The sequence below is a fragment of the Mustela erminea genome, chromosome 2 (genome assembly GCF_009829155.1).
Source record: "Mustela erminea isolate mMusErm1 chromosome 2, mMusErm1.Pri, whole genome shotgun sequence".
NCBI lineage: Eukaryota > Metazoa > Chordata > Mammalia > Carnivora > Mustelidae > Mustela > Mustela erminea.
The window spans coordinates 158,769,450-158,791,549 of NC_045615.1; the positions used below are offsets into that span (position 1 = coordinate 158,769,450).

The 22,100-nt window shown below is 46.5% G+C and overlaps 1 protein-coding gene across 1 annotated transcript in view; it reads right to left on the bottom strand.

Annotated features, from left to right (window-relative positions):
* NAAA (N-acylethanolamine acid amidase) overlaps positions 1-22,100 on the bottom strand; it is a 25,770-nt gene continuing 3,670 nt past the window's right edge. Inside the window, exons 3-11 of the mRNA XM_032334609.1 lie at positions 21,145-21,271; positions 16,379-16,469; positions 12,062-12,138; positions 6,794-6,966; positions 6,582-6,644; positions 5,568-5,634; positions 4,438-4,466; positions 1,232-1,313; positions 1-606 (exon numbers count right to left, since the gene is read on the bottom strand). Of these exons, the coding sequence (XP_032190500.1) occupies positions 1,238-1,313; positions 4,438-4,466; positions 5,568-5,634; positions 6,582-6,644; positions 6,794-6,966; positions 12,062-12,138; positions 16,379-16,469; positions 21,145-21,271 (703 nt within the window). The 3' untranslated portion in view covers positions 1-606; positions 1,232-1,237. The remainder of the gene's footprint in view (positions 607-1,231; positions 1,314-4,437; positions 4,467-5,567; positions 5,635-6,581; positions 6,645-6,793; positions 6,967-12,061; positions 12,139-16,378; positions 16,470-21,144; positions 21,272-22,100) is intronic.

Sequence of the window (22,100 nt, forward strand, 5' to 3'; positions counted from 1 at the left end):
TGTCTTGGAAAAGTGTTTATTCACCCTCCCGACATCTTACATTGTTTTCAAAAAGCAGTAAGAAAATAGCTATTTAGAAAAACGAGGCCCATTGGTTTTGACAAAGAAACGTTAGACACATTCTGCAAAGTGAGAATCCCACCCCAGGGAAACCCAGGAGCAAAGCTCAGACTAACAGACACTCAGACAGCCTCTATCCAAGCTACAGTTCTCCACTTCCCAGAAGGACCTTTTTCTCGCAGACTCTTCCAGAAGCACTGCATAATGAACAAAGAGGCCTGGCCAGCTCGTTTCTCCATCAGCTGAGGTCGGACAACATTGCTACATGTTGCGGGGAGAAGCGGCTTGACCTCTGCGACCGATTACCTTTGAGTTGCTGGAGTCGGCAGAGACAGCATTTAGAGCGGGTCCAGGCAAGCGAGGAAGGGAGCGCACGCAGGCGCCCCACCCCCCACGCGCCCGCGGTCGTCCTCCTGCCCTCGCTTCCCACGCCCCAACAGCTTAATGAGGAAGGAACCTGCGTCGTCCCTAAAATGATTCAATCCTCCCGCTTTGTTTTGTTTTTTAAAGCACAGCTCTTCCGGAACTTCATTTTTAAGGAATCATCTGTAAGGGTAGAAAAAGGAATGGGCTTAATTCAAACACCGATTCGTAACACCATCACGATGAGCAAATGACCCAAACATCTGACACTTTTCCAGAAGACCCCAGCTCTAGGGAAAACCGCCTCGGTTTGGTTTCAGGCACAGCAAAGAGGACGCCTGCTTTTTCCTCATGCCCTTCCCTCGCCGATGGGCTCACCCACGCCTGAAATCAATCCTACAGCTGTCCCCTGCCTTCCTTGTCCGTCTTCTCAGGTTGCAAAGGAGCTGGGCCCACCTCACTATTATTCTGGGGACAGGCAAGTCTTCCCAATTATGTCCCCTTCTGTGTCCGTGAAGACGTAACACCTCGCCCTGAGAGCAGGTCCGAATAAGGGACCACGGGCCCTGGGCACGAGATGAGCTCTTGTACCAACACATTCAAGAGAAGTCCCTCATAGTGACATTAACCTGGTACCGGTGACAACTGTTTGCCAGATGTGTCTCAGAAGATATTCTGTACGTGTCGCTGTTAAAGATGTTCCCGTCTTCTCTGGGAAACACCAGCCCACACCCACCGACGTGCCCAAACGAACACACAACGGACGAGCACAACTTTCATGGCGCGGTTGAACCCGCTCTTCACTTACGTACATTTAACCCAGGTTTCTGATCCTCGTCATGTACCTCTCCGGGCTGGCAGCGCTCATGACTGTCGTATAAACTGTGTAGCTGAGAACAGAGAGAGAGATTTTTATGTGCAAGCCATTGTCTCTAATATTCCAAAGAGGAAAAACAAAACAAAATAAACCAACAACCTAACCCTTGGGACCTAGAAAATAACACAAACAGAAGCCTATGTACGTCAGAATGTTTAACATTTATAATTCAAGCGATCGCACAGGGTCCCTCCTTTCTATTTTGACAACACTGGGGAAGGCCACGTTCAAATTTAAAATTCTAGGACTCCTCGGGGTTTCACACTGTGGCAATGGGGGAGAGGTGGGTTGTTGAAAATTAGGAGGAAACCGGGGCCCAAATTGCACACTGGGCTGAAGACAGCACCGTAAGTACACGCAGAGCTCGCCCAAGGGTAATGGAGATCCCCTGAAGGACTTCAGCCGTTCTTCACTTGGGCCATCATTCCATGCTCCAGCGCTGTGTTAGCATTCTCTCCGCTTAGAGACTCATCATCCCTATGTTAGCATTCTCTCCGCTTAGAGACTCATCAGAGGTTGGATTCCACCGCAGGTGGGTGCAAGTTTACAGCAGGACACAAGGGGGCAGCATTGAGCGGTTTGTGTTGCGATTTCTTTCCGTGACCTTGGCACCACGAAGGGCCTTCCTTGCAAGGAAAGGGCCCGACAGTCCGGAATCCGTGTTGATTCTGGCTCGGTGGTGAACATCCTTTAAATGCGGTTCTTCAGGACACCCAGGTGCCTCAGTCGGTTGAGCGGGGCGGGGGGGCTCCTGCCTTCAGCTCAGGTCCAGATCCCAGGGTCGTGGGGTCCAGCCCCGCTCCGCAGGGAGTCTGCTTCCCCTCTCTGCCTCTCCTTCTGCAACACCCCCACACCCCCACACCCCCACCACCACTCATGCACTCTTCTCTCTAATATAAATAAATAAGTCTTTAAAAAAATAATTGCAGCTCCTCCTGGGTTTTCAATTACACAAGGAGAAAAATATTACTTGGTTAACTATTTATAATTTCTATTTCAACAAAACATTTCCTATGCCATTTAAACAGTCATAGCCTTTAACTCAGTTACCCTGCTTCTGGGAATTCAGCCAGGGAAAATAATCCAAAAGCAGGGCGCGCGTGTGTGTGTGTGTGTGGGGGGGGTGATGTACAAATATGTTTATTTCAGAGTTTTAATAGAAGAAAAAGTAAAAACTGGAAAATGCTTAACTCTATACAATATATCTCATTGGCCATGGTGTACCTATTTAGAATTATAAGGGCTGTTGACAGCATAGGCAATGCTTTAAAAAATATAACAACTATTGGGGTATCTGGGTGGCTTAGTCAGTCAAGTATCTGTCTTTGGCTCAGGTCAAGATCTCAGGGTCCTGGGCTCAAGCCCTGCGGGCCCCCTGCTCCACCACGGGGAGTCTGCTTCTCCCTCTCCCTCTGCGCCTTTGCTCTGCTCGTGCTTTCTCTCTCTCAGATACATGAAATCTTAAAAAAAATATATAACAACTCTTTAATTTGAATGCTAATTTTTAGAAAAAAGATATCATCATTTAAAAAATTATTTTTAAACTATAAGAACACACAGAAAAGAACACCCTTCTCTTTAAAACGAATATTAGAAGGGCAAAACTGTGCCTTACTGAAAAGGATGGAGTCCGTTGTGTGGCGCGGCTGGCGGGGCTGGACCCCAGGACCCTGCGGTGCGGCTGGCTGCCACAGGCTGGGGAGAGCTGACTGGCACACACGCAAGAAGTGCAGAAACCAGTCAGTCAGGAGGTTCAAATAGGCTCCGCTGGGAGTGTTTACAACACGCAAGTCAATAAATGCTACAACTGAGGGGGGTCTTTCATTTGTTTTTTGGGTTCCCCCTACCCCGCAGAGCACTGGGTATCATTCGTTACCCACACAGCTCCTTTGTTAGAGTGGCAAAGTACTGTCTGATTTGTTTTTCTGTATCGCTCTTAGAATATTGTTTATAGAATAAACTTTTTAGTGTTCATCTTTTTATCAGGCCACACTTACAGAAAAAACTTTCAAAGGGACAATTTGAAGATATATTCCTATTATAGTACAAAATGAAAGACCACTGCCAGTTCTGAAAATGTTATAACAGCTAAGGAATCTTAAAGTACTTATATATGGAAGTTTTTCCAGAGCCCATCAGGAAAACTATGTTGTGTTTGTGCAAGAGACGATCATTTCAAAGAAAAAAAAATCATTTGGGTATTTGAAACTAAAAATTGCTGTACAGATTTTGTTGGTATTAGGCTGTTTCCTGAGAGGACCGTTTTGTATTCGTGTGTTAGAGAAAGCAGATGTGAGAACAAAGAGGTAGGAAATGCTGGGTTTGGGCATTTACTGAGTAAAAGGAGGAGATAAAACGGCTTTGACTTGCAGATGCTTCCTCTTTCATATTATTAAACCAAGCCCCACTCCCGAAGCAAGAGAAGGTGTCTGCACCCCCAAGGAGCTAACCCTAGGTGCCCAGGCCATGAAGCACCACCTGGAGGGGACAAGGAGGAGCTGCTGGTCTAGTCAGCCTGGTTCTTCTGGTGACAGGGACCTTCAGAGTTTCCTGTCCAAGTCTTGCGGCTGCCACTTAGGTTTCATTAAGAGCTTCCCCCCAGAGGACGATGTGGGCTGCACCCGAGAAGCCACTGCCCACAGAATGCTCCTGTCAAGGATTCAGGCCAAAAAAGAAACAGCAGCTTCGATGCTGAATCATCTGTGCGTGGAGCACAGGGGCAGCAGAACGGCCCAGCAAGTTACAGGGAGGCCAAGGGTGTCTAAAGTTTGGTTGTAACAGTGGGATTAAAGTGCTCCAAACCAGGGCTGGCGGCCCCCATGCAGGACTGATTTAGGATGAACACATCACGGCCCTGCTCCTTCTGGATCACTCTAGCCTCCTTAGCTTTGTTCTTCTTCATGGGCTTCTCACATGACTCATGGTATGTTTCTCTGCCTCTCCCAGCCTCCTCCCTACTCCCGCCGGCAGAACGCTAGCCCCGTGAGAGCAGGGACTCGGCCTGGTTCACTGCTGTACCCACAGCACCTGGAAAGCCCGACCGAGAGGCACCCAGAACCCCGCTGAGCCAGAGTATGGGAGTTGAGTCCCCCCTTCTGGGGTGATGTGTGAACAGATGCGTCTAACATGTCACTTACTTGTTATAAACCGGAAACACTGACAAAACCTGCAAAGGAAAAAAAATCATATTACAAAGACTATTAAGAGGTAGAAGAAATATTAAAAGGTAAATCTATGGGAAGCATAAAACTACCTAACACTCCTGCGGGTCTTGGGGGGACAGAGTTACAGACTTTTGAATCCTTTCTCCTTTTAAACAGTGAACATCTACCCAACTGTGTCTCTAACAGGCAGAAAAACCGAGGTGAAGAGGGATACTTTGACCTACACTGAAACCAGTTCACAAAATGTCATCAGACTTGTAAAAAAAATTTAGTTATACATTCTGTTTGACTTTCCTTTCCCACTAACTTATGGGTCCTGGTGACCTTTAGGTTAAGTCTGAAGGATTCTATAAATAGAATTTTAATTTTTAATGAGTTAAATGAAGCGGACCACATAAAAACAAATGTAATTATCAAATCATTAGTTGAGAATCCCTAAAAAGAAGGTAATTCTCATTTTAGACTTCCGTTTGTCACAAAAGGCAAACTTTAAAAAAATCTTTTATGCCAAATTGTCATTGGACTCTTTAAAAGGTTTTTCATGGGCCGCCTGGGTGGCTCGGTTGTTGGGCGTCTGCCTTTAGCTTGGGTCCTGATGCCAGCATCCTGGGATCGAGTCCCGTATCAGACTCCCTGCTCAGCGGGAAGCCTGCTTCTCCCTCTCCTGTTCCCCTTGCTTGTGTTCCCTCTCCCGCGGTCTGTCTAAATAAATAAACTCTTTTTTTTTTTAAGATTTTAAGATTTTATTTATTTGTCAGAGAGAGAGCGCGAGCACAGGCAGACAGAGTGGCAGGCAGAGTCAGAAGCAGGCTCCCTGCAGAGCAAGCAAGGAGCCTGATGCGGGACTCGATCCCAGGACGCTGGGATCGTGACCTGAGCCAAAGGCAGCTGCTCAACCAACTGAGCCACGCAGGCGTCCCTAAATAAATAAACTCTTAAGAAGGTTTTCAACCAGGTGAAACTCTGATGCCGACACTGTCATCGACCACATTTGCTTGATTTCAGAGATTTCACATTCTTCTTCTTCTTCTTTTTTCAATCACTGTTAACAAAGACAGCAAACATCCTGGGTAAGAGGAGACCATCACGGCTTGGTAAGTTACCTGGAAGAGCTTCTCCAGGCTGAGGTTGGCCTGGCCAGTGGCATTGAGGGCTTTGATGGCAGGCGTTCTGTAAGGAGAAGGGTCAGAGGAAACCCTGAAGGCCACCAGCTCTCACCCTGAGGCTCCCAGGACAAGGCCCAGCTGCTGCCTTACCTCCCTTTCACCAAAGCAGATCCTGGCCCCCAAACCTGCTTCTTGCCTAGTCTCAGACCACCGCGGTAAAATTAATTCATCAGTCAGGCCCGTGGGCACACGGGGAAGCTGGGAAGGTGAAAATGTATTGCTACGAAATTAAACAGTTGCCATTAAACATGTGGGGCAGTTAAGCCAGGAAGAAATACCTAACTGCCTGTTGTTTGGGGATGCACAGATTTATAAAATGTTTAAAATTAAAAGGCCCAGGGGTCCCTGGGGGGCTCAGTCGGTGAAGCGTCTGCCTTCAGCTCAGGTCATGATCTTGGGGTCCTGGGATCCAGCCCTGTGCCAGACTCCCTGCTCTATGGGAAGCCTGCTTCCCCCTGTCTCTGTGCTGCTCCCCCTGCTTGTGCTCTCTGTGTCAAATAAATAGATAAAATCTTAAAAAAAAAAAAATTTAGAAGGACCAAAGAAAGCCCCTAACTGGTTTATCTATCTATTTATTTATTTATTTAAAGCAAATGTTTTCCTTCCAAACAAGTCTTAATTCCATGGAAAACTTTGATTCTTATTCTACCCTTTTCTTTTACAGCTTAGTAAACAGAGGCCCAGGGAGCCGCCCAGGGAGTCACTAGCAGAGCCAGTGGTGGCTACAGGCCTTCTGACCCTGAGGCCAGGGCCAACCTTCCCTTCCAATAGCCAGCTGCCGAGAAGCCCTCCCCACACTCTTCCAGTCTGGCCAAGCCTTGGGTGAGGGCACCCAGGTACATTTTCTGGGAGGGACAGCGCCTGTAGTCCTCTCCAGTTCTCGTCCTATAAAGGGCCTGTTCTCCCGACCCCGAGGAAACACTGGGAACCCGAAAGTGTACAGAGGCCTACCTCCGGTCGTCCTGCCTGGGTACTGGCTTCCAGTGGTCGTAATTTGTCTCAACCCGGAACCACCTGCAACAGAGCGCAACACCTCGTCTTACCCAAGGTCATTCGGCACGCAGCCAAAGGAGAACAAGTTACGAAAACGAAAAAATACCTCTAGTTTCACTAGTTGAAAAACATGATCGATACATAATGGCCAGGGTTTTCATTCTACTCACGCTCCATTTAAAGGATCCAGAGGCCAAATGTCTGCTGGGCCGTTTCTGTTCCTCGTGATGACCACTCCCTCCCGCGGGGACGTGCCCCCGACGATATAATAGACATCAGCGATCAGAGGTGTCTTAGCCAGTTTAACCACAGCTTCTTCGAAGTTTTCCGACTCACTCAGGGTCTGAACGAGAAGACACGCCTGCATCAGCCTCGTCTCCCGTGGCAGCGGTCCATGCCAGCGGACAGACAAACGGACCGGAGCACACTCTCCTGATACATTCAGCCATGGCTACCACCTTGAATTGCTCGACTTCAACCTCCTCTCATGAGGGCTCCGTAGGGAGCTGACAGCAGCGGGACTTTTCTCACAAAAGGAATGAACTGTTGACAAGTTCAAGGCCCGGTTCACCAACCTTGCGCCACACGCTTTCTAGGCAGGTCACCTTCACCCAGGACTGCCCCCGTGTCCTCGGTCCTTTGATCATTCAACAAGTCCTTTCTAAATACCTTCCACGTGCTGGGCACTGTGCTGGCGTGGGGGCAGAACAGTGACTACGACTGACCTAACCTTGTTCACTCCAGATTTCCAAGAGTGACAGGAAAGTCAACGGGCAGTGGTGACACAGTGTACAGGGTGTCAACATGGGAGAAGCAGTTGCTGGAAAAGTCATAGCAGGGGACCCAACGTCATCCAAGGCATTTAGGAAGCAGCCCAGGAGGTATTGCACAAGCTGAAGCCAAAGGGACAAAGGGAAGTGAGGCTGGTCCAAGTCGTGGTTGTGGGGCTGGGCGTGGGGGTGGGGAAGACAGTTCTGGCTCAGGGGAATAGTCTGGCAAAGGTTGGAGATGGAAGACAGCACGCGACATCAGAGCAGTGAGCAGGGGGTTCAGAACCCCCCGGGATTCGTGAAGGCTTCCCAAGGACTGTCTCGTGGGCAGGTAAGAGGCTCCCTGCCTCGCTCAAGCTCATCTGCAGAAGAGCCCGCCCTTCCTGCTGTGTCTTCACAACCGCTCTTGGAAAGGACGTTTTCTGCTCACCCATCCGAATACTGCCGGGCACAGTGTCAGGGGGCATGGTAAAGTCAAGCAAAAGCACAATTCAAAAATATTAGCGTCTGCAAAGGTGCCCTCATTTGGCGCCATAAACCATCCACCCCGGGGCAGGGCTTTGGGACCTTCCCCTCCCATACACATAGGACCGTGAGGGGTGAGGTATTTAGGACTGAAGTGGTTTGTTCTGAACTCAGCAAAATTATAAAGGGAGGCAAGAGGAGTCAGGAACACTGTTTTATGTCGCCGACACCAGCCCCCGACAACTATCAAAGAATTCACTGCCTCCAGCAGAATCCGGTGAGAAAAAAGCCAAAGAACGTGAGGAAGAAATCCCAAGGTGGTGGTGACTTGCTTCCTTTGGGTGGCAGAGTCAGGGTAGGACAAGCACCTTATCTGTCTGGCTGGGGAGATTATGGAGATGGGCCGTGACTGCTCGTGGGTTCGGGATTTCTTTCCAGGGGAATGAAAATGTTCTGAAATTGATTGTAGAGATGGTTGCACCACTCTGACTGTACTAAAAGCTGGGGAGTTGTACTCTAAATAGATGAATGGTATGACACATGAATGGCACAGCTTTATACCTCAATTACAAAAACGGCAACCTTGGGGTGCCTGGGTGGCTCACTTGTTTAAGCAACTGCCTTCAGCTCAGATCATGATCTCAGAGTCCTGGGATCGAGCCCCACACTGGGCTCCTCGCTCAGTGGTGAGTCTGCTTCTCCCTCTCCCCCACCTCTGCTCCTCCCCCTGCTTGTGCGTGTGCTCTCCCTCTCTAAAAATAAATAATAAAATCTTAAAAAAAAAATTTATATATATACACCGACCTTATGACACAGCAATCCCGCTCTTAAGCACTTACTCAACTGAAATGGGCAAGCATGTTGACTAGAAGCCTTGTACCGGGAATTCTATCGCAGGCTTATTCACAACAGCCAAGACTGGAAACAGTCCAATGTCTACCAATGGGAAAATGAATGAATCGTGGCATAGCCATACAACTGAATATTCTTCAGTAATAAAAATGAATGAGCAAGGGATACAAAGAACATGGATGAATTAGAGAAGTATCCGGCAGAGTGTGAGACAGTCTGCGCTCTATGATTTCTCTTATACATACTCTAGAACAGGCAAACTTGTCTGTGGTGACAGAGGTCAGAGTGGTCTCACTGGAGGAGGGTGTCAGAGGCGGTGAGGCATTGCTGAGAAGGGAACTGGAAGAAATTTCCAGGGACTTGGAAATGCTCTGTGTCTTGTTTTATTGGTGCCTATGTGGGTGGATAAATGAGTGTGTACGACTTTCAAGACACGGAACTAAACCATTAAGATCTGTGCATGTCACTGTAGGTAAATTTTACCTAAAACATTTAAAAATCATTTTGGTATTTAGATTCTACCAGTTAGATTTAAATTCTAGTTTTATTTTTAAATGGCAACATTTGCAATACTCTGCATTTTTTTCGCATCTTATGATGAAAAGTTTTAGAGGTCATCTTAAAAAGGTATGAAAGGGGGGCGCCTGGGTGGCTCAGTGGGTTGAAGCCTCTGCCTTCGGCTCAGGTCATGATCTCAGGGTCCTGGGATCCAGCCCCGTGTTGGGCTCTCTGCTCAGCGGGGAGCCTGCTTCCTCCTCTCTCTATGAAGGGTACACAGTTTGTTAAGATCTTTAGGAAGTACCCAGGTAGGAAGTTGAGGAGACGTCCGGGTCCAGAGGGACTAAGATCATTTAAAGCAAGGCTAAGAAAAGCCAAAAAGGCTAAAGCTGGGGAGGGCCAGATCCTTGCACAAAATGTCCTCAAATTACAATTTGTATGTGGCCTGAACTCTACTGTCCAAGAGGTCACTAAAGCAAACTTTCTTTTTGTTGTGTGCAGAACTACTTTCTAATGCCTTTGTTTTGCTAAATACTGATCTTTGCAAATGCAGATTCTAAAAGAAGGGTACATTTTTATCTGCTGAAAAGCTTACAGTTAACTCTTATCTCAACCAGTGATCAAGATTAGGAAGCTATAGTAGCCTAATACTGTAGCCTCTAACAAAGATTCCCTCCTTGACCAAACTTTGGCTAGGCTCCTCTGAGCAGTCTTGCTTGATAAGGCCTTAACCTTGGCCTATAGACTTGAACAAACAACAGTTTCTAATAGCTCCAGGCTACAGCCCTAAGGTGACCTTGGCCCCTTCCTCGCCCCTGCCTGAGAAAATAAGGCTGCGGGAAGAATTGACTGCTTGTCCCGCCAGCCTTAGTGAGGTATCCCCTCACACCTACCAGAAAGGTTACGTCAGAAATACAAGAACAAACAAGTATTGGCGAGGATGTGGGGAAAAGGAAGCACTTTGCAGTGCTGTTGGGAGTACACCCCAGGGCAGGGCTGGTGGGAGCGTATACCAGGGCAGCTATGGTGGAAAATGGTATAAGGCTTCCTCAAAAAGTTAAAAATAGAACTACCCTACTATCCAGTAATTCCACCACCAGATACAGAAACACTAACTTGAAAAGATCTATGCACCCTTAAGTTTATTGCAGCATTATTTACAATAACCAAATTATGAAAGCAGCCCACTTGTCCCTTGACAGATTGAAGGATGAATGGATAAGGATGTGGTACACACAGCCACACACACACACACACACACACACACACACACACACACACAGAGGAATATTACTCAGCCATCAAAAATGAAATCTTGCCATTTGCAACAACATGGATAGAGCTAGAGAGTTTTATGCTAAACAAAAGAAATCAGAGAAAGACACATACCCTATGAACTCACTCACTCATGTAGCATTTAAGCAACAAAACAAATGAGCAAAGGGGAAAGAGAGAGAGACAGAGAGAGAGAGAGAGCAAGAAACAGACTCTTGGCTGTAGAGAAGTAACGATCACCAGAGCGGAGGTGGGCGGGTGACGGGTGAAACAGATGACGGGGTTATGGAGTACACGTCTCAGGATGAATAAAATGAAGTATAGGGAAGTATTTCGTTTGAAAAACTACTCATCAGAGAATCCTGTCATTTTAGAGTGACTTTCATAAAACATTTATTTTGATCCCCAAAACATTTGTACATCTGATAGTACAAAGTTTTATATGCGTATTTGATTTTATTTTGTTCAATGAATACATTTTTAGATATAAGTTTAAAATTAAAAAACAAAAGATAGGGCCCCTGTTTTCTGGTCTCTGCAGGAGGGCAGGAGGCTAACTTTGATGAGCGCCAGTTAGCAACCCAGCGAGGCTTTACATGGACAAGCCCTCTTGTCCACTTTCCGTAATTTTTCACTCCTCCAGCTCTGCTGCGCCCCTGTCCACATCCTTCTCTATTTCTACCTTCTCCCTTTAAAACACCGGTCACCTCTGTACAAATCAAAGTTGAGTCTGTCCACCTGGGCACTATTCCAAACTACAACAGCACGGCACCGACTAAAATCTGTCTCTACCACTGACTTTTCTTTCTATTGAGGTATAACTGACACGTAACATTATATTATTTCAGGCGTACAATATAATGATTCAATATTCACATATACTGCACAATGATCACCACCGTAAGTCTAGTGAACATCCGTCCCCATCTGGAGTTACAAAAATTTCTTTTTCTTGCATGAGAACTTTTAAGATCTACTCTTAAGGGGCGCCTGGGTGGCTCAGTGTGTTAAACCACTGCCTTCGGCTCGGGTCATGATCTCAGGGTCCTGGGATCGAGTCCCACATCGGGCTCTCTGCTCAGCAGGGAGCCTGCTTCCCTTCCTCTCTCTCTGCCTGCCTCTCTGCCTACTTGTGATCTCTCTCTGTCAAATAAATAAATAAAATCTTTAAAAAAAAAAAAAGAATCGGGATGCCTACCCAAGTCAAAATGGATTCTTTCTAAAAAAAAAAGAAAAGATCTACTCTTAACAACTTTCACTTACGCGATACAGTATTATTAACTGTAATCACCATGCCGTACATGACATGCCTGCGACTTAGTTTATAACCGGGAATTTATACTCTGTAACGACTACTCTAACTAGTGTCCAGCTGTTTTCTTCGACGCTTCTTATCACTGTGCATTCGGCAAACCCGTCGATGCCCATCCTTTCAAGGAACTTCTAACCTGAAGTAAATGTTGTTTATGGAAAAGTTGTTGAATGTCAATGTGAAAGTCATTAGATGACATAGAGCGCTACACCACGACCGCAGGGAAGACGGAGCGAGGGTGGGGAGCTCAGAGTGCGAGTACTCACAGCGCGGATAAGCCAGCTGACCGGGTAGTGTCTCTGCAAGAGAGCGGCGATCGCGTTCTCCCACCACCAGCCTTTGTCTGCGAGTTGAGGAAGAAACAATATGTATAAGCACAAACTGTTGCCCAAGTGCCACGTTTTAAAACGCCATCCATCTTATTTCTTTCCCAGAGTACAAGCCGACGGGAGAGAAGCGTTGGTGGTCCGGTTTCCAAAGATAAAGCTCAAATTTCATGGCAGCCGTAGAAACCAATGTACACACACATTTCCAGGGCCTTGGAAGAGACAGTCCAGTTTGGGCAGCGGCGCTAAGACCCGGGAATGAGGGGTCAGAAGATTCTCCTGGTACGATCAGTGCAGCAGAAAGAAGTATCATATCCTGAGACACGGAAAACCAGGAGAGGAACAGGTTTGGGTGGAGGCCGAGTGAGGGCAAGAAGAGGGAAAAGACACTATTATTCAACATTGTGCGAGAAGTCCTAGCAACAGCAATCAGACAAGACAGAGAAATAAAAGGTGCTCAATTGGCAATGAAGAAGTCCAACTCTCTCTCTTCACAGATGACATGACACTTTCTATGGAAAACCCAAAAAGGCTCCACCCCCAAACTACTAGAACTCATACAGCAATTCAGTAACGTGGCAGGATACAAAGTCAATGTACAGAAATCAGTGGCTTTCTTATACACTAACAATGAGAATACAGAATGGGACATTAGAGAATCGATTCCATTTACTATAGCACCAAGAACCATAAGATGCCTTGGAATAAACCTAACCAAAGAGGTAAAGGGTCTGTACTCAAGGAACTACAGAACACTCGTGAAAGAAACTGAAGAAGACAAAAAGATGGAAGACCATTCCATGATCATAGATCGGAAGAATAAACATTGTTAAAATGTCTATACTGCTTAGAGCAATCTATACTTTCAATACCATCCCGATCAAAATTCCACCAGCATTTTTCAAAGACCTGGAGCAAACAATCCTAAAATTTGCGTGGAATCAGAAGAGACCCCAAATTGCTACAGAAGTGTTGAAAAAGAAAAACAAAACTGGGGGCATCACGTTGCTCGATTTCAAGCTTTACTACAAAGCTGTGATCACCAAGACAGCATGGTACTGGCACAAAAACAGACACATAGACCAGTGGAACAGAGTAGAGAGCCCAGATATGGACTCTCAACTCTACGGTCAAATAATCTTCGACAAAGCAAGAAAAAATATCCAGTGGAAAAAACTGTCTCTTAAATAAATGATGCTGGGAAAACTGGGCAGCTATATGTAGAAGAATGAAACTCAACCATCCTCTTACACCATACACAAAGATAAACTCAAAATGGATAAAAGACCTCAACATGAGACAGGAATCCATCAGAATCCTAGAGGAGAACACAGGTAATAACCTCTTTGACATCGGCCACAGCAACTTTTTTCAAGATATGTGTCCAAAGGCAAAGGAAACAAAAGCGAAAATGAACTTTGGGGACTTCATCAAGATCAAAAGCTTCTGCACAGCAAAGGAAACAGTCAACAAAACAAAGAGGCAACCCACGGAATAGGAGAAAATATTCGCAAATGACACTGCAGACAAAGGGCTGATACACAAGAACTATAAAGAACTCCTCAAACTCACACACAAAACAGATAATCGTGTCAAAAAATGGGCAAAAGACATGAAAGACACTTCTCCAAAGAAGACATACAAATGGCTAACAGACACATGAAAAAATGTTCATCATCACTAGCCATCAAGGAGATTCAAATCAAAACCACATTAAGATACCACCTTACACCAATTAGAATGGCCAAAATTAAAAACACACAGGAAACAACGTGTGTTGGAGAGGATGTGGAGAAAGGGGAACCCTCTTACACTGTTGGTGGGAATGCAAGTTGGTGCAGCCACTTTGGTGAACAGTGTGGAGATTCCTCAAGAAATTCCTTAAGAAATTAAAAACAGAGCTTCCCTATGACCCTGCAATTGCACTCCTGGGTATTTACCCCAAAGATACAGATGTAGTGAAAAGAAGGACCATCTGTACCCCAATGTTTATAGCAGCAATGGCCACCGTCACCGAACTGTGGAAAGAACCAAGATGCCCTTCAGCAGACAAATGGATAAGGAAGATGTGGTCCATATACACTATGGAGTATTATGCCTCCATCAGAAAGGACGAATATCCAACTTTTGTAGCAACATGGACGGGACTGGAAGAGATTATGCTGCGTGAAATAAGTCAAGCAGAGAGAGTCAATTATCATATGGTTTCACTTATTTGTGGAGCATAACAAATAGCATGGGGACATGGGGAGATGGAGAGGAGAAAGGAGTTGAGGGAAATTGGAAGGGGAGGTGAACCATGAGAGACTATGGACTCTGAAAAACAACCTGAGGGTCTTGAAGGGGCTGGGGGTGGGAGGTTGGGGGAACAAGATGGTGAGTATTAGGGAGGGTACGGATTGCATGGAGCATGCAATTGTTTTCCTTATGGTTCAGGCATTTTTAACTCCCTCGTAGCAGACTAAAATAGAACTAGTTTTCACTAATATAAGTATTAAAAAGGCGGTCTGACGGTATTTCATTAAATGTGCACGTCACAGAACTCAGTTATTTCTAGATTGCTCGTACCTTAGGTTCTACTAATCCGTTGTTAAACACTTGGAGTCACAAAATGATGGAAACAAAGCCCAGCCTGGAAACACACACTTGTTGACAGACATTCTGTGTGAAACCTTAGTAAGTGTTGTCTGTGGTCTGAGCACCACGGGTTGAGAGTCAGTGGGGCACCCACAGGGCTCAGTCGGTGACACGGCCGACTCTGGATTTTGGCTCAGCTCATGATCTTGGGGTCTTGAGACCCAGCCCCGTGTCCAGCTCATTACTTAGCACGAAGTCTGCTTGAGGATTCTCTCTCTCCCTCTGCCCCTGCCCTCTGCATGCGTGCTCTCTCTCTCTCTCTAAAAGAAAGAAATCTTTTCAAAAAAGGAGAGAGAACCAGTCTCATTCATTGCCGACTTTGAGAAAATGCTCTAGGAACCCCTTAGGATGCAGAGCGGAGCCCTGGACACTGGCACATCCTCCGCCAGCGTCCTCCCGCCAACCTTATGTAGAAAGGTAAGAACAGACCTAACCAAAGGAACAGGCCACATGACGTTGGTCGTGTTCATCCAACGACCAACACTCAACTTTATGACTTTCTTCTTAGCTCAGCTGCCAGTTCCTGAGGACAGAGACAGCGTCTGTGGACCTCTGGGTCTCCCACGCTCTGTGGAGCTGATGTCCCCTGAGACCTGGGGACTGGTGGCGGAGTCGTATAACCACCAGACCTGGGGGACCAGTTTGAGAACCACCTTTCCACAGGCCAGCTGCCACACACACACACACACACCCATCCCCCACAGCCTCCACTTCCTCCTCTGCCTCCCCAGTGGGGTCAATACGACCAGCCTGGCCTGTCTGACAGGACTGTCATGAAGGTCCCCTGAGAAAAGTGACCAGAAGGTGCCAGTAAGCTGTGGAAGGCTTTATAGCTGTCGCCCAGAGGATGCCATCATGTAGCCTCTACATGACTACGGCAGCTTCCTAACCGTCTGCTTCCATGTCACCCCCAATGACTGATCTCTAGGGAGTAGCCCGAGTGATTCGCTTCCCGGCCTAAAGCCCTCCTAGGGCTTCCATTCCACCATCACATTGAAAATCCAAACTCCCATCCTGACCCTCACCACGGCCTCGGCCTTCCTCTCTGCCTGTAACGCCAGTTCCCGGTGCTACAACCACACCATCATCTTTTGTTTCTAGAATCGGCCAGGAATGCTCTGTTTCTAGGATCCCCCGGCTTCTGGCTCCGGATCACGTGACCTGCAGTACCTGCCCCACCCGCTCCTTCATTCTCCATCACATCTTCCTGTTTTGCTTTCTCTCCCTCTTTTTTTTTTTTTTTTTAAAGACTTGTTTCTTTGAGAGGGAGAGACAGAGCACGGTGGAGGGGCCGAGGGAGAGGGAGTCTGAAGCGGGCTCCCCACTGAGTGTGGAGCCCAGCGCGGGGCTTGATCTCACTCCCCTGTGACCGTGACCTGAGCTGAAATCAAGCGACTACAGCCCCCGGGTGCCCCGTTTTGCACTCTCTGTAGCACTCACACCCCCTGAAATCATCTTCACGGCTCGGGGCACACCGCCCCCCTCCCCCACTAGGCCGGGGGTCCCTGCTGGTGGTGTAGCCGGGATCCGACGGCATGTTCAGCTGCGGCCCCCGACGAAGTACCTGAGGACAACCGACCAGGCACGGAGCCAAAATGCTCAGGGGTTTGCTCTGATTACCTCGTTCATCGCCAGAAACTGTAAACTTGTATGGACTCTGGCCGGTCCACACTCCTACGTAGCCGAGGAACGTGGTTCCTGTGAAGGCCACCTGCAACCGAGAGACACGCATCACTTTGCTGTTCGCGCCAAACACACATGGAAGTCGTCTGCTTTGTCCCCCTCATTGAGTTTTTTCCTTACAAGTGCCAACATAATAAAAACTCCTAAATTGCCTTCTGAAAGGTTTGACCTGGGGGTGCCATGGATAGAAATCCGTAGGTCTCTGATCTTGCATGGGAGAGAAAAGGTACATCTTTATTTTCACCCATTTCTAACTGAAACGTCACTCCTTCCGTAATAGACACACTCGACAAATCCTGTAGTCACAGCAGTGCCCAGGATTCTGCCGCCACAGACAGAGCAGATAGTTTCACATGTATAACGCTATCATATCTACCTTGACATCATGTAATTACATGTCCTGAAATACCATTCATAACTGTCAGTATGGGAGTTATTAGATGCACAGCTAAAATTTACCATTTAATGTATTGAGAAAAAGTATGACATTGAAATGGCTGTATTCCAACAAAACTGATTTTCTTTGTAATCCATGCATTTTATTTTAAGTATTATAAAATATCCTGAGATGGGACCATCGGCTGCATCAAAGGGGACCGTGCACCCCAAAAGATTAAGAAAATCCATCTTCAAAATAGCAGATGGGCTCCGACTAAAATCTTCTGTTGACTTGATCATAAGTCATGCATCTTTTTTTTTTTTAAGATTTTATTTATTTATTTGACAGATGGAGATCACAAGTAGGCAGAGAGGCAGGCAGAGAGAGAGGAGAAGCAGGCTCCCTGCTGAGCAGAAAGCCCGATGCAGGGCTCCATCCCAGGACCCTAAGACCATGATCTGAGCGGAAGGCAGAGGCTTAGCCCACGGAGCCACCCAGGCACCCCCTAAATCATGCATCTCGTAAGCTCTATGGGGTAAGAGGAAAGAAGTGAGACTGTTTGTCAGTCATAATCATATTTAAATTTTAAATTTTAAAAAAGATTTTACTTATTTATTTCACAGAAAGAGCACAGCAGGGAAAGCTGCAGGCAGAGGAGGCAGCAGGCTCCCCACTGAGCAGGGAGCCCGTTGCGAGACTCCACCCCTGGACCCTGGGATCATGACCTGAGCAGAAGGCACTTAACCAATTGAGCCACCCAGACCCCTATTTTACATGTATCTCTCATGTCATCCTCGTGGTTATCCCGTGAGTTACAGGGAACACTTCCACTGCAGCCTAAGGTAACAAGCTACCACGATGGCAGGAGACCACATCGGACCACGAGGAGAAAAATTGCACTGGAGCAGCTACTGCAGATCCCAGATCTCATTGTTTAAAGAGAGAATGTGCCTGTTCTTTTTATTTTGAGAAACGAATGGGCCTGAGTTAACATTTTTCCTTTGAAAGCTAAATTTTAGGGGCAGCTTATTGGATTAGTCGATTAAGCCTTTGGCTCAGGTCATGGTCCCAGAGTCCTGGGATGGAGCCCCACATGGCCGGGCTCCCTGCTCAGCAGAAAGTCTGCTTCCTCCTCTGCCTGCCGCTCCCCGCTGCTGTGGTCTCTCTCTCTCTGCCCTTCCTTGCCCCTCATGCTCTCCCCAATAAATAAATAAGTCTTGAAAAAAAAAAAAAAGCTGAATCTTAAGTCTGTAATCTTTTTGATCATTTAGTTTTACCTCATCTGGTTGTAAAAAATAATTTAAGGTGGCGAAATTACAAAGAAAAAAATGCAGTGGCCCTAGTTTTATGAGTGACCTTCACCCAGCTCCTCGAGGGCTTTCTCTGAATTCTCCCCACTTCCATTCACGGCAGTAAAATGGGCATAATTCTACCTTGCTGCTAAAGCCTTTACAAAATGTAATTATATGAAGGAAAAAAGTAATTATACTGTCACTTTCTTCGAATGACACATGACACTCATATCAGGGTTACTCCTGAAGGAAAGAGCAAATTAAGGTTTAAAAGGCAGAATCACATTGTAGTTTCCAAGATGTCTGATCACACCCAGTTATAAATGATTCTGGGATATAATCTGCCAGCTCTTTTATCCTGCGGCTCTGAAAACCTGTCTTTGTTTCTAAACATCCATGTTTCTGTTGTCCCTGCTAAGTCAGTTAACATAAGCAGACCCTTGGCTACAGCAAGAGACTCTAAATCACAGCCTAGTCAGAGTTTGGCGGGGAGAAAGCTACTAGGAGGCCAAAGGCCTGGCTCTGGTCCTGCCTCTGCCGGGTCTCCTCCCCGGGAGCTGGGACAACGTTCTCCGGGTGAGGTCTCCGCCTCTCACGGGGAACGTGCAGATGAAAATGTTGAGCTGTGCCCCTCAGAGGGCACAAATGTGCCTGCGGTGAGCATCTAAGGAGGAATTATATGTAAAATCCTTTAAAAATTATGAACAATATTCGAGAATAAGAGATGAATTATTTTGTGGATCACCTGTTCTTAGCACAACAATTTCTTGGCTGTGAGCCCTCAGCGGAAAGACAATACTCTGGTGTCCACTGCTAGATTTCCTAATGATAACCTGAGCACTAGGAGTCAAGCTGTCCTGCTGGCCAGCTCTCACGGGCGCTCCAGGACGCAGAGGAACAAACAAAGCATTAAGAGTTAGGGTGAGGCTAGGGGTGCCTGGGTGGCTCAGTGGGTTAAGTGCCTGCCTTCTGCTCAGGTCATGATATCCAGGTCCCGGGATCGAGCCCCACATCGGGCTTCCTGCTCAGCAGAAAGTCTGCTTCTCTCTCTCGCCCTCTGTCCCTGCCTACTGCTTGTTCTCTCTCTCTCTAATAAGTAAAATCTTTAAAAAACAAAACAAAACAAGGTGAGTTCTAGAGAGAACTGTTGAAATAATTTTTTTTAACTGCATTTATTCCTCTGTCCACTTAAAAGATTTTTTGCTTATTGTAGATAATGCAGAAAAGCACAAAGTAGTCAGTGAAAATATAGTCCCACTGTCCAGTAATAACTGCTAACATTTTAGCAGATTTCCTACTAATTTCCTACTAATTTTGGAAATTAGTATGGATGTATGTTCTGTCATTGTTACCACTTAAAACCATTTTTGAAGTAATTCTTCAGCTATAAACTAAATTAAAATTTTTTTTTTATGATTTTATTTATTCATGAGAGAGAGAGACAGAGGGAGAAGCAGGTCCAGATGGAGCAGGGAGCCCAATGCGGGACTCCATCCCAGGACCCTGGGATCATGACCCGAGCCAAAGGCAGACGTCCAACTGACTGAGCCACCGAGGCGCCCTATAAACCAAATTGTTAACAGTGGTGAAGTAAAGGAATGAAACAGAAAAAATGAGAAATGTTTGTTTTAAGTATTTATGTATTATTTTAGTGTTTTTTTTTTAAGATTTTATTTATTTATTCGCAGAGACAGAGGGAGAGAGAGCGAGTGAGCACAGGCAGACAGAGAGGCAGGCAGAGGCAGAGGGAGAAGCAGGCTCCCCGCCGAGCAAGGAGCCTAATGTGGGACTCGATCCCAGAACCCTGGGATCATGACCTGAGCCGAAGGCAGCTGCTTAACCAACTGAGCCACCCAGGCGTCCCTGTTTTATTTTAGTTTTTATAAGAGAAAGTTTTGTTTGTAAAACCAGATGACCAAGTGAGTGTTTAATAAATGAGTTTATAGTATTTGTGACTCAACTCCTAAATGCAAAGAACATGTGATATGTCGTCCTTGTCCTTAAACAGTGTCTACCAAAGCCAAAATCTGGCTTTAGCACACTGTTTCCTTGCAATAACGTGCTTTGTGTACTCAGTGAACACTGATTAAGACTGTTCCTGGGGCGCCTGCGTGGCACAGTTGTTAAGCGTCTGCCTTTGGCTCAGGTCATGATCTCAGGGCCCTGAGATCAAGCCCCACATCAGGCTCTCTGCTCCTCGGGCAGCCTGCTTCTCTCTCTCCCACTCACTGAACTTGTGTTCCCTCTCTCGCTGTGTCTCTCTCTGTCAAATAAGTAAATAAAATCTTTAAAAGAAAAAAGATTGTCTCCAGATGTTTACACAGAAATGAGAAAACAGTACATATTTACATGTTTAAACTCCAGATGTTTACACAGAAATGTGAAAAGAGTACATATTAGGTTATATTTCTATGATGAAAATAAAATGATCTAAGGAAGATTTTTTTAAAGATCATACTTAGGAGAGTGCTGTGGGCCCATCAGACTTTACAGAGTGAAGGACAGTTCATTACGTGGCCACAACTGATCAGGCACTTCCCCCGTGCTTTGCATAGATCACGTAACCTTTACAACTACCTCATAAGGTGATTATTAACCTCTCTGGGCTGGAGTCTGCAGAACGTGTCTCAAGGATTTCCCACCTTCTCAAAGGAAGCAAGGGACAGAAGCAGAATTCAAACCCAGGACTGTCGGACCTCAAAGCCGGCGGTTTCCAGCCAGGACACCATGCCGCCCCTCCCTATTCCAGAAGCTTCCTCAGCACGGGAAAGCAGAGGAGAGCTGACGTGGATGACTGGTCACATTCTGACCGAGATTTCCATAAGGAAACGAGCAGGTGCTCCGAATCTGTAAATGACCCTTCTTTCCCGGAGCGTAATGGACATAAACCTCCCGAGGTTTTGCTTTTCCGGGACTTGGATGTTTTCTGTACTGTAAGCCAGGAACACACTTCGGCAGCAGACCATCCGTTCTAGCGACTGCTAGCTTTGGCTGGTCTCTGACTGCTCAGGCTTAGAGCGTGCGAACCATACCTGCCCGTTCCTTAAGAACTGCACATCCACGGTCAACTTGCGTAAGAAATTTCCGAAAGGATAATCCAGATTCCGGCCGTGGTAAATGTGGCCTCTGGAATCTTGAGCCACAATACTGGTGCAAAATCTGAGAAAATAGACAAGTACAATATGAATGAATGAGAAAAAAATAAGAAAAAGGAGAATGAGGTTTCATTTAAAAAAATTTTAAAGTAAAACAATTCTTATAATGGATACATATGACAGGTGATCCTTGCGCATGCATACGGAGCCACAGTTCAAGGAGAAAAGCACAACCAGACACACCTCATCAGGGTTCATTCGGCGTTACCAGAATGTTGCCCTCAGCACACACGGTGGTGAAAATGTATGGAAAGAGAATTTCATCCTAAATCTAAAACTGAGGGGCACCTGGGTGGCTCAGTCGGTTAAGCGTCTGCCTTCAGCTCAGGTCATGGCCCCAGGGTCCTGGGATCGAGCCCCGCATTGGGCTCTCTGCTCAGAGGGGAGCCTGCTTCTCCCGCTCCTTCTGCCCCCTCTCGTGCTTTCTCTCGCGCGCTCTCTTTCTCTCAAATAAATAAGTAAAATCCTTAAATAAATAAATAAATAAATCTGAAATGGACTCTTCTGGGCTCAGCTAGCCCTTGGAACTTTGCATATTCCTCTGTCTGGCGGGATGTAGTCTATAGAACATACCATTCGAAGCTAGTTCAAATTCACTTCTCTTTTATGAATTTCTCAGAGCATATATAATGGCACGAAATCATTCTGTCCCCCAAATGTTTCAGTTTGTCCTCTGAGGGAAAACAGTCAACTCTTAGGGGCTTGGCACTTCCTCTGTGGCCATCAGGGCTCCCTGCACAGAGCTCATAAGAGAAGCAGATCTTTTAAAAACTCCCAGCTGGGACACCTGGGTGGCTCAGTGGGTTAAGCATCTGCCTTCAGCTCAGGCCATG